We start from the raw sequence: 13161 nt of genomic DNA on the forward strand, positions 1-13161 counted from the left end.
TAACAAATATGGAATAGGAAAAAAAACACGGTCACCACTTAAGTTAAGAAAGTGTGGCACAATGATTTTTTTCTATCTCATCAATATGGAATCTAGAATTGGAACATAAGTCTTTTATCCAAGCTCACTTGTTCTTGGAAATTAGAGGTTTGGTACAACCAAGTTTTGTAGAGGAGTCTTGGAAACAATTCCTAAGGCTCGAGAGTAGGGAGGAGTTAATATGTCTCAAAGAGTACACCACATGGGCAGGGGTGATAACGGTTGTGGGCTTTTGGAAAAATGTATTCTCACAAGATCAGTGGCGAGAGTGGAAAAATCGAGAGCATTGGAATTAGGATTTGTTTCACAAGTAAAATATAGAAATATATGGGTAGTACGCAAGGGAGACAAGTTGATATGGGGATATCAAACACACAATGTGATTACCATCAAAGAGGCCTATGGCCTTATGTGAAATCACAAGGAAACCCCAAATAAGCCCCTCTAGCTGAAGATTTTGGCAACAAAGTTATGGCTAAAGGTTGTCAGTTTCCTCTCGTTAAATGGTCAACACATACTCCTAACATGGGAACTTTTGAGGTGAAAAGGTTATGTTCAATCATCTAGGTGCCCCATCTCTCAATAGTAGGAGGAAAGTCATCACCATCTTTGCAACACTTTGGCAAGAATGGAAACTCTTTGGTTTGGGATATGTATCATTTTCAGCTCTTTAGACCACTCCCCTAATATTTTATGGGAAAAAATTGATTCTTGGTGCCCCTATCTGTTCCAGAGTTAAGTTGTGAATAGGGCTTGGGTTTTGGGCTTAGATTTCCTTTTGTGTAACGTATGGAAAGAACACAATAAAACGATATTCAAGGATCTAAAGAGCACAAGGATTGTTATTTGGTAATGCACATGCTTAATATAAAAGAAACAATATTGTTAGAGAAGTAGAGAGACAATGATTGGAAGGTAGAAGGTGAGGAAGCTTGAAGTTTATGAGAGTTGGAAATATCCTAAAATTTAGTGGTTTTAGATGTTTCTCAAGGACTTAATGGCCTTGTCTCACCTCTGGAAGCCTTTACCTTTCCCCCAAAATTATTTATCAAGCTTAATCTCATTGGGGCCTCTAACGGAATTCCTAGGCCAGTGGCATATCATGGAATATTTCAGGATGATCATGGAAACACTCTCAAGTTCTATGTTCGTTGCTATGGGAATACTATTAATAAAGTGGTGAAGTTCAAGGCTCTTGAAAGAGGTATTCTTCTAGATCATGAAGCCGGATATACTAGCCTACAGCAAAAGGGAGATCCACAATTTCTGGTGAATGTGGTTTACAAACTAATAAATGGATCTCTAGTTCAAAAAGTAATTGAGATTTGGCACCTTCATCTTTTGGTTAAAAGAATCCAAAGTCTTGTGCTCTCCTTCCCTTGTGTCCTCACAGTGCATTATAAACAATCAGGAATAAGGTTGTGTATTTGCGAGCGAATTGAGGAAGCAAGGATTCTAACCTAGAGCTTACTCAGAATTGGTCAATGCAAAATTTGAATAGCTGGACAAAATATATTAGTGGTTTCCTAGAGGGTGACAAAGAGTCCTTGATGGGGGTTGATTACCTGGTCATATTGGGGATGGGAGTGGGGGCTTAGGCCCTCTCATACATTAAACCAAGGAACATGTGGCATTTTTGCGCCATGTAGTATCTCAAGGAATGTTCGAGAACTAGGGTGGTAGGTTTATAGGCGACCTAGTGCAATTAATATTAGAATTTGTGAGCTTGGAGATGGTCGATCGTGAGGGTGGTAAAGGCTGTGAATAGTTTGCACAAGTTGACAAAATGTGCATGCTTCTTTGGATTTGGTACTCTATGACAAAGAATCTTGAATGCAAGAGGGGAATCCCCTATTGTTCTCGTTGAGGAAATACACGCCAAGTTTTGGATCCTACTGAGGCAAATAGTTGGGGTTTTCTTTGTCATAGGTTTTGCTGAGTGCAAGGGATACACACATTGAATTTGGCAACTAGTGGAGCATTTCTGAGTTGGTGTTCTACAACAGATAACATAGTAAGCCTCCTTGGTTGTTCCTTTGGCCTTCATAGTGTAATTCTTTTATTTACTTAGGTGGTTTCATGTACTTGTGTTTGTATATTGATGCACCCATTTTCCTATTGAGGAGAGTATAGGTTTTCAAGGCCACAAGGTCAATTGTGGTTGTAACTGGGGATTGACAGATTGTGCTTGGTTTGTGGGGTTTGATTTTGTTTCATGGGATTCTGGTCTAGAAGGTTTAAACCTTCTAGAAAAAGGTGGAGATAGAGGTCAACGTGGTGGTAGGCATGGGGAGCCTAATTTTGTGTTTTGGGTGTTTTCATGTTTTTGGGTTTTGCTGCTAATAGGAAGCCCTAGCCCATCGTGGAAAACAACATAATCTCCATCTAGCTTAGGTGAATTAGGTCTTCTGGTTTGTTTTTAGAACTTCTGGAACAATATTTCTAATTTGGGGGTGTTGTGTTAATTTGGTTGGGGTTGAAGTCATTGGGGGAAGGATACTCGAGGCACTCTGTCGTGGCAATTTAGAGGTGAAAGGTGGTATGTATTTTTCAGGATTTCCTTTATGAAGAGAGGCTTGGACTTGGTATTGTGGCAACTTTACTTTCAGGTACTAGGGTATGGAGGTATTACATGAACTCTGTTTATTGTTAGAAGTAAGGGGTTGGTCTCAGTAGGCTAGGGTTGGATTGAAAATGTATAGGCAATGCAGAAAAGAATGGAGAGGGATAAGGCCAAGAGGGAAGAGAGCTGAGCACAGAGGGTAATTCGTGGAGATGGGGCGAGAAGGTGGAGTGGAAACATAGTTAAAGGAGGAGGTGGCCCATAATCTGATCCCTTGTCTCGGATGTGTTGTTCTTCCTACCCCTTTTTACGGCTTGGAATCCCGTTTGTGGCACATCACCGTTGTCCTAGAACAACTTGGCCAAAATCTTCATGATGATTCTAATAAGTTCATAGGATTCATGAACAATTTGGAAGACAATGAGAGGAATGTGGAGTATTATTTGGTTTCACTTCAATGAGGCCAGAGGAGAATGTCTGAGTGAATGGAGTGAATCGAAGGGAGATTGACTCACATATAATTCTATGTCCATGGCTATCCTGAGCCTTTTGGTTCACCTAATAATGAACCAGATAATCCAATACTACAAAATCCTTAAGCTCTTTAATGTTTGTGAGTTGTATTTTCATCTTAGAGGCTTTTTGGGCATTTTTTCCTTTCCACTTTTAGGTTCTTAGTAGATTTTGGCATTTTATGATTAGTTTTTGTGCTTCTTTTCTGGCCATCAAATCTAATAAGAGAGGCCAAAAGAATTGTGGAAATTGGACAGTCATGTTGTAATCTTTGGATGAATTGATAGAACCATTTTGTCAAATTCATGGCAAGAAATTTCACAACCCTATCCTTCTTCATTCGAAGCATTATTTCCATTAATACGTGAATAACATGGAAGAAAATTATTTCCTTGAAACATGAAAATATTGCTCAAATCCCTTTAAAAACCCTATTTCACAAATTTCTTTATTTAAGGTCTTATCAACATTCACCCTTATCGTCTATTTTCTTTCTTGTCCCTGATGATGGGTGGAGTGCCAACTTGAAACTCCGAACATTGTAGACATCCACAAAAAAAATTCTAAAAGTTTTTGACAACATGTGACAATTAATTCTCACATGTTACATCCGTGTCAAGTGTGACATTGTCACACGTTTCTCATTTACAAGGTGCAACATTGTTTTTAAAAAGGAAAAAATAAAATGAATGAGAAGCTTCTTGAAGATAAGCCTCGTGGATGACATCTATCCCAATCGGTTTTGATACGACTCTCATCCCTAATTTGGCTATATCTTAACCTCCTCCTATTGTCCTCCTCTAAGTTTATATATATAAACATCTTTCGTTCAGAGATTGCCCTTCGTTGATTTCAAAAATGTTTTGGCTCTAAGATTCTCATTGAAACTATTCTAAAATATCGAAATTAGGATCCTAAATCTTTTAAAAGTAAGGCATTGATATGAGGAATAGCTGGAAGGGGACTCTATGACATCAAAGAATCATCTTTTATTTGCTTCCTTATGATAGTACAATTATAAATTGTTTTCCCACAATCATTTTCTTTGTTTTGATGTTTTATGTGGGTGTTTTCTTCATAAGAAATAAAGACAAGGATGGAAGCTACAGCACTTCAAGAAACTAGCAAGGACAAAGTCTGATAAACATGTATGAATCACTTATATCACTCTAATTAGTGTTTTCATTTATGATTTGATTGCAATAGACGTAGGTAAATCTGTAAATTTCTATTTTGTTTTGTTCTATATCTTGGTAACATATCTAGGGAGATCACTCTTGTCCACAAGAATGACTTATTTGATAACACCTTGATTAGAAAATTGGAAAGAGAACTATGAAGAAAGATTACAATGAGTATCTAGTCAAGTGGAAGGGTCTTCCAAATGAAGATGCAACTTGGATGAGTGCTACAAAGATACAAAAATGTGGCATAATTATTGCAGGCTTCATGAACAAGATTCCATGAAATCTTTTTTGTATAGTGAGAGTCTAATGTAAGAGCATCCCAAAAAAAATTCTTTTACCTCCAAAAAAATATTCCTTTACTTCTGGCATTTTTTTTTATAGAAAATAGTTTCATCCATATGAATTTTGTTAAAGTGTCTTACCAGAGGAATTTGTTAGTTTTTTTGAAATGTCCCACAAAACAAATGTAAATATCTAATAATATTATTAGGGTGCACCTAGTTTCATATTATGGGGACACCTTTGAGAAACTCCAAGAAATGTTTTTTATAACTCCATATTCGTTCCGGAGACATTTTTTCTAAACCCGAAAGGCATAAAAATAAAGGGATATTCGATGTTTAGTGGTCCTCTCAAGTTTTTTAAAGGTTGCTCTATAAATCTCGGAAATACCATTAAAATAACTATGTGCATCAGTGTATTCACTGCTATCAAAGTGTTACATTAGTGCTCATAAACTACTAGTGATTGGGTCTTTGTTAGTTTCAATTAGGCACAATTATTGCAACTACCAAAGGGAATTGCGAAAACCCCGAGTGGTGATCAAAGTAACAAGGTGAGTGATTCGCTCAAGTTGAAATTCATTTACCTCGGTGTGGTGCATATTGAGTGAACAAGGTTGAGTTGACAGACTAGCATGAGATCCAAAGGGAACGTTGGGGTGTTCACATTAATGGTTCGTCGTTAGGACAAAGAGGTAATCGAGGCACAAAGTCAAACACAAGGTTTCAGCTAGGAGGAACCTCAATTGTGGACCGCTCATTGCTGACGTCAGGGTACACCCCTATATGCAATTGACCAGCGTCATTAATCCCTCTGCATCTAATCCACACCATTCCATTCAAAGACCAAAACTTGTGGAACCCCAACCCCTTGTCCCACACGCAGATGACGTAAGGGTCCTCGATCCTGCAATCCACAAGAGCCATGAAACTTAGCGAAATAACCTCCACCATTGATTATGTTACCGTTCCCTGTTGTCGGTCAATTCAAATGCGATTTGGGAGTAAGTCGGAGTTCTGACTGCCAGTAGCAACCATCATACCCTTGGTCGTATGCCCTGATCAAAGGAAAACCTGGGGACCCCATAACGTTGAATCAAACTACCACCTTCACTACATAAATATACATTTTTATTTTAACATAGGGTTTTTAGAATTTTAAATTAATTATCAATCATTATAATGTGGATGGTATGAATTTAAGCTCCATGGTATATTCTAGAATAGTCACAGTAACATATAGAAATCAATGGTTGATAATTATCTTTAAAGCAATTATGCTCCTTTTACTATTTTAATTAAATTCATTAATTAAAAACTTGTCATATGAAAGAGTGTCATAAGTCAGTTATGATTTTTTTGGGATGTGATATTGATAAGTCATGGTATTGACCCATGTAATTGTAACAAAGCCTATTTTCATATTAAAAAACTCCATGGTAGAGTGGATGTAAATGTCTATGGTTAAGAATCTTGTTCCATGTTTTTTTAGATATATATCTATATATATATATATATATATATATATATATAGTTTAAAAGAAAGATATAATTTAGTTAATTTTTATTATTTTGTATTTATTTTAGCAACATGAGATGAATCATTAAGCAAGTAGGTGATGCCTATGGGCACTTAGCAGCCATATTAGTTATATGGTTGCACTAGTAATAACTTAATGGTTGAAATATAGCTTCCACAATAATTATTAGGTAGGTGATAAAGATTTAAAATCCACATAACATTTTAGAATATTTTTAATAGTAGTCACACATCAATTATATGAATTATGATTTTTTTGACACAGCATTAGTAAGCCATGCTATTGGCCCATAGTATTATAGAAAAGTCTAATTTAATTAATTTGTATAATTTTCTTAATCTTAACAATATTAAATTAAATGTATCATGATATAAATATTTTAATTCCTATCCAAATTTAAATTATATGACTATACTAATTTAAAAATTCTAAATAATAAATATATCCACTTAATATAAAATACTTCTTCCTTTATAATTTATATATTTATTTTTTATTTTTTCAGACCTTAATGAATGAATAACATGAGTAATTTGTTGGTGAACCTTGGAATATTGTGACTCAAGCTTTCCTTGAAGAGTATATTCAAAAGCGCTCAAACTAATATACCATGAATAATTTGTTAGACTATTGTGACTCAATCTTTCTTTGAAGAGTATATTCAAGAGCTCCCAAATACGATATACCACTACGATATACCAATAGGCTATTACTCAGGTCTTATTACAATCAACCAACATAACCCACGCGAAACTGTATTCATCAATTTATAACTAATACGATCTTATTTGAACCCTTATAAAAAATTCACTACAAAATTTATCCAGATGTACCTATTTGACTCTGTCCTTTTCATCAAACTTGTGAAAAAGAGCAGGGAAAAACGTGTTATTCGATATTATACCATCAAATAAGCAAGACTGAAAACTACAATAATCCATTTTTTGGAGTAATATTTCACTCAGAATGACAGAAGCATGGTCTATTATATTGTTTTGAGAATTCTGTTTGGTGCAGTTTTTTATCCCACCGAATGCAATGAGAAAGAAATTGATTGGACTCTACTAATGCCATCTATAGGTTCTCTAACTTATGCAACGTAAATAACTCCCAACTGATAGCTGAATGAAAATAGGATAATTTTCTCCCCACACACGAAATCAGGGAAAACCAGAGCCCTGCAAACGACAAAACAACATTGAGGACAACCTTTCGTCATGTATCACGTAAGCTTTTTCTTCAGTCAAAGATTTGTGCATTGCTAATTATATCTAATTGAATACAAATAACATCTAACTGGTAGCTGATACCTGTATAAAAGATTTGTACATTGCCAATATAGGTCATTGAACATAAATAACAACTGGTAGCTGATACCTGAATGAAAATAGCATAGTTATCTCGTTACACTCGGAACTCATGGTAAACCAGAACTGTACACGCAGAATAACATCGAAGAAAGTCTAGCTTTCGCTATGTACGTAATCTTCGCTTCAGTCAAAGATTGGAGCAGTGCCGATTATGTGCAGGAATGATTAGTGAATTGTAGTCCGGGTTATCGCAGGAATTGGATTGGGACTGAGAAGTGGGCATGAGGTTCCCAGATGACTGAGCAATAAACTTCCCATCCATGTTATATGACTCTTCATATCCACTGATGCTAGTTGATGATGGCTGTTGCTGAACAAGCACGTGGTGTTGTTGTTGCCGCTGCAGATAATTATTGTACATAGGTAACCTTGCACCCGTATAGTTCGATGAATCTAAATTAGGCCTCCCTGTAATTTGCAATTGTGGAATATAATCCAATCCTGGCTGGTTTTGGATTCGCGTGATAGAAGCCAGCTGTTGGTTATAAACTTCTTTTTGCTGCTGATCTTCCATATATTCTGAATACTGCTGTAGTTCTGAATATTGCTGTAGTAAGCTAGGGTAAGAATTAGCCTGGTCAGCATCAAACCTTTGATTTTGCAGTAGTTGGGCATAGAGATACACATCTGAAAGTTCTGATAAACATGTCGAATCAGCTGTGATGAAATGCTGAGAAGGATGCCCATGGTGGACTGCGTGGCAATGGGCCGGTCGTGCCGGTGCCGACAAATTATTGCCATATGTCGATGAAGATGGGCGGTACGTTGGCGGTGCAACTTGAACACCGACGTCTGTAGTTGCGGCGTTTTCCTCCACCACGATGTTCACGCCAGGGTTAGCTTCATCCCGGAGGTTGACTCGTTCTGGGAAATTCAATTTGGCCTTTGCTCCTCGAAACTTTAAAGCAGCGTCGTCGTATGCTCTCGCTGCACCTTCCGCAGTGTCAAAGGTGCCCAGCCATACTCGAGCTGCTTTCTTTGGATCTCGAATCTCAGCGGCCCATTTGCCCCACGGTCTTTGCCTTACCCCTCTATAGCGTCTCTTCTTCCCGGAATTCTGTGGCTGTTGGAGTTTATCCTTCAGCTTCGACCTCAAGTCATTCTCACGAATATTTTGCTGGTGTTGGAGAGGCGTGACTGTGCTCGATTCTTCTGCATACAGTCAATATTGCATGGACAGAATGAATTTCGACTCATTGACAGCTATTAAAAGGTTATTGGTTACGAGAATCTACCATTACTTTTCTTCTATTCTTGACCATCATAAAAAGAGATTGTCTGTTTCGTGAGTTGGGCACCCAGAAGGATAGGGATATGATATTGTTGATGCTTTGATTTTGAAGGGGTCGGCTTCTATTGCAAGTTACGATATTGCTGATATTTTGACTTTATATGGGACGACTTCGCTGGGAAGCTAGGGTTCACATAGATACACATCCGTATAATAATGGTAAGCTCTGCGAAGTCAATTTTCTGGTTCCTTTTAATCGGCGGAGTTGTCTTTATTGTTTCATCCTATCGTTGAAGATTTAGCACGCTGTATGTTACATTAGAATGTGTTTATCCGCGATTTTATCAAATTTATGAATGCTTTAATTTAATTAAGTACGAGAATGAAAAAAAAAATTAAAAAAATCCATATTATGTTGAAAAGATTTCCGCGAGATCCTAGAAAAATAATGTTAGTATACCCGTAAAAGGCCTCCGAAAAAGCATTATGGGAATCCGTAGAACGTCAAGTTCATTGAAACTCCCAAATCAAATCTAAATTCTTGGTGTGGTTCTATGAATCCTATTGTTGTTCATGCTGTCTCATACCGGGCCTCATGTATTAAAATGAGAAACGCAAAACTCATATATTTTTTACTGAGTTAATCACGCATCTCTTCCGCTCAGTTTTTCATTCGGACATTTTCTTTCATCAAATGCTATTTATTAAGGATGTATTAAATTGAAATGCTTGTTAAAAACCAGCTTGACTCCCTTGCCAGAAAACGTGGACCTGGCACTCTAATTTCCGTGTTTAATTTATGAATAGCTTTTAATTCGCAGTGGCAAAGGACTATTATAGAAAACTGCAATCAAATTAAGTTTGATTGGTATAGAAGAGATTTTGTAGAGGTCGAAGAAGAACACAGGCGTTGGGGGAAATCAAATCGAAGATCACATTTGTGATCATTTTTTTAAACTATAGTGTTGAATCCAAAACGCATAGATTTACAACGAGAAGTAGAAGTTATTGAATTTAAACCGCTGATTCGAAGCAACCTTTAAAATATAAACTTTTGAAAAATGACAGCCATTCACTCACTTAATATCCTCAGCAAATATATTCTCTTAAAATTCATTTCACATAATTTTGGTGAAATTAGATAAAAGGCCATGTATCCAGTCATGTTGGAGAAGAATTCTAAGCTTATCAACGCAAGAAATATTGAAGATTTCATCCTGCTCTTCTCTTAATCCATTGCGAAACTAATTAATACTGATTTGAATAATATCAATAACATCTATAAGATAACGCCGGTTTCCGGAAAAAAGAGAAAATACGACTTGGTTTTTTTTAATTATCTTCAACTCATAATGTATCCTTCACACTGACCTGCCAGGCTTTACAGCCAAGGACCTTGCTTATGTTGATTCCCCTGATGATGAGTAGAGTGACAGTGCCCCTCTGGTTGAATTTTTGATACAGCTAAAGACCTTGCTTTTGATACTTTGGCTGATGATGAGTAGAGTCACAGTGCACCTCTGCTTGTATTTTTTGTATGCAGCAGTTTCGAATTTTTAGGAACGTTGTCAGTTATGTTTATAGTGATCTAGGTAGTAGGAAGAACAAGGATACTCAGACTTACATAGTTATGTAGATAGCAAGAATAACAAGGACACTCAGACTTATCTAGGATGCCTTGCAAGACTCATTATTGTTTGTTTTTAGATAACTTATCATAAAGTTAGCTGGCCAATAGGCCTGGTTTCCCAGCAGATAGATTAAGCCACCTAACCATATAAAATATGGATGTAGCCTGCTCTGCCTTCCCACTAGATAGATTAAAGCCACCTAAACATATGAAATGAGAATGTAGCCTGCTCTGCCCTTTTGATAAGAAATTAATAAAAAGACCTACCAGACTTAGAATATATATATATATATATATATATATCAACACATAGATGTTCATTATTTTCTACCTTGTGCAATAATAAACTTGCAAATAGAATTCCTATAACATCGGATCTTGGTGCTTCAACTATTTTCAGGAAGAGTCTCGCAGGGCAGAGATTTACTACCGCTTGATCTGAAAGATTTTAAGAAAGCTGCCGTTACGCTAATAACATAATAATGCTCTTAACCTAATAGTTGCTGCATTTTCTCTTAGATTGCTCCCTTCTTTTCTCTTTCTTACCGTTTCCTCTTTCAATTGTGAGCTGATTCTCTATTCTTTCCTCCCAAAACAAATTTAAGCACTGCATAGGAATGAACTCCCCCGGTGCATGATTTGTATTTGCAGATTCATCAAATCAGGAAGCTTCATTTGTGTCAACGAGATAGTTAACATACATGGGCTAACTGGTAATATCTTCTACGACATGGAGATGGGCACGCTTCTGTTGATTGAGATCGATAGAGCAGAGTTATTCCTAGCTGCAATCAACAGTGACAAGACCCTTTCAACCTACAGGACCTATTTAATTTTATAAGGAATTTTATAGGAGAGATTTAAAGTAAACATAAGGCGTAAATCTACGCCGTGAAGGCCAACCATTGCGATTCCTCTGAGATGTAACGGGTTGCCTGACAACCAGAGTTGTATCAGTGTGTCGATTTCTTTCTTCTGTCATCAGCGGAATAGATTTTATACTTAACATCTTGTCCATTCATATTCTAGATGTCCCCTCTCTCCTTCCGCCATGCCTTGTTCCTACCGCTGTAGACTGGCCATGTTACGCTAGCTTATTAGAATTTAACAAGAGACGCACAAACGGCCCAAGCTGTAGAGCAGCTGGCTTTTTCCTGTAATTAGTACAGAGAAAGGAATGTCTGCAAACAGGATTAAATTTTGTCTTTATTTTTTTCATTCCTGGAAACGAGTGAAGAGAAGACAGATCTTATTACTTTCCATCATCAGCTTTCGGTCTACTATAAACCTTCTTGTTTTCTTATTTCTTCCCTTAATTCCATATGAGATAGCACACAGCAGACATACTACGAAGGTTTTATACTTCTTTTCAAGATCGGATTCCTTTCCATGTTTATCGTTTCTGCCATTACAAACCTAACTTAAACCTATTTTGTTTCATGTGTATTTCTAATTTCTTATTTCGTCTTCTCATTCCTTAGAGCATACTGGACACTAGACATTGTACAATGATTTTGTATTCCCCTTCCAGATCTGGTTTTTCTTGATGCTCATTTTACTGTTACTATAGGCCTATTTTGTTTCAACTGTTCGTTAATTTTCCTTTCTTCCTTTCACCAGACATATTACAAAGATTTATTTTCTTCCTTCCATTTTTCTCAAAATTTATACCACTTCCCATGCACGATCGAATTGTTTACAGCCCCTGAGATATTCATTTCATCTACGATTTGTATTGAGGCCATGAAAACTTAAAAGGGCAGCCAAAAAGTTCACAAATGAGTAGACTGTTCATATACCTGGAGAGAATGTAAGGTATTGACCAGAAATATCGTCCATCTTGAGGCGATTCATGGTGGATGAGATCGTCTGTTGCTCATCTCTGCATCTCTTCTTCCCCGCTACTAATTCAGGTGCGCTGCTCTCCATGGGATGAAGGATATGCCCACAGAGTACCCGAGTGAGAGCGGAAGTCATCTCCTGCGTATCCTTGGAATGATGAACGCTGCAAAAGAGGTTATTTGCCCCAGAGATATATTTTTCCCCATTCGTTACCACAGGTTCCATCGATCCCGGGTCGAATATAAGGAAACATTTCAGTGAGGGTCCAGCTTTATTTCAATTTTCTCGACAGCACTGCAATCTACTGAAGAGTATTACAGGCGTTCTGGCTTCCATCACATACCAGAGGGGTCAAGGCCCTAATAAACCCTCTGTTCGCACAGAAAAAGCGCATCGACATACCTACTACGACGAAAGACTTTAGCAACGAACCCTAAGTCTTCCAAATTTTGGTCTAAGTCCTATCTAGCGATCCACAACTTCTTACTTCTCAACCCAAACCCTAAACTGTGAAGTACGTAGGTTTCCGTATGAATTAATCTGTATACATCTTATTAGGGTTTCTTATCTAATGCCCATACATACCATAAATAGATGGTTATATCAAATTTTACATCCCGTCGTCCAATTGAAGAGAGAAAGAGAGGAGCAAAAAATTGTTCAAATAGCGTAAATGTTCTATATACTAAAATATATACACTCAACACCCTCGTGGAACCAAATGTGTCCAGAAGGACCAATAAATAATATGCATTCTTCTCTGGCGGGTTATTAACAGTCATTTATTGTAGTTGAAGTCAAATACATCAATAAATGGGCATATTTTTCGCTGATTCATATCCATTCGTGTTTTCTTCGTTTAAGACAATGTACCATTGGAGTAGCAAACATTAATTTATGTTTCCTGGACATTTTTGCACCGACATTTGAAATTTTCAATGGAAATTGCAGCCATTTTATGTTG

General features: G+C 37.0%; 1 protein-coding gene across 2 annotated transcripts; it reads right to left on the bottom strand.

The window, feature by feature from the left end:
* Positions 1-6925: 6925 nt before the first annotated feature.
* Positions 6926-12724, bottom strand: LOC149202336 (uncharacterized). 2 transcript variants are annotated; one of them, XR_016253897.1, is made up of 3 exons: positions 12155-12724; positions 7502-8646; positions 6926-7302 (listed from the first exon to the last, which is right to left on the bottom strand). XR_016253897.1 is itself a non-coding variant. In XM_089403156.1 (2 exons), exons 1-2 carry the CDS (start codon positions 12420-12422, stop codon positions 7622-7624), a joined length of 1293 nt encoding a protein of 430 aa, XP_089259282.1. In that variant the 5' UTR covers positions 12423-12724; the 3' UTR covers positions 7455-7621. The 2 variants fall into 2 exon arrangements, 1 of the variants encoding a protein (XP_089259282.1); XM_089403156.1 differs by lacking the exon at positions 6926-7302 and having other exon boundaries at positions 7455-8646.
* Between the last annotated feature and the right edge of the window lie 437 nt (positions 12725-13161).

Source organism: Pinus tabuliformis, chromosome 2_1 (genome assembly GCF_031772625.1).
Source record: "Pinus tabuliformis cultivar Carrire ecotype Pingquan chromosome 2_1, CPIR1, whole genome shotgun sequence".
NCBI classification, from domain to species: domain Eukaryota; kingdom Viridiplantae; phylum Streptophyta; class Pinopsida; order Pinales; family Pinaceae; genus Pinus; species Pinus tabuliformis.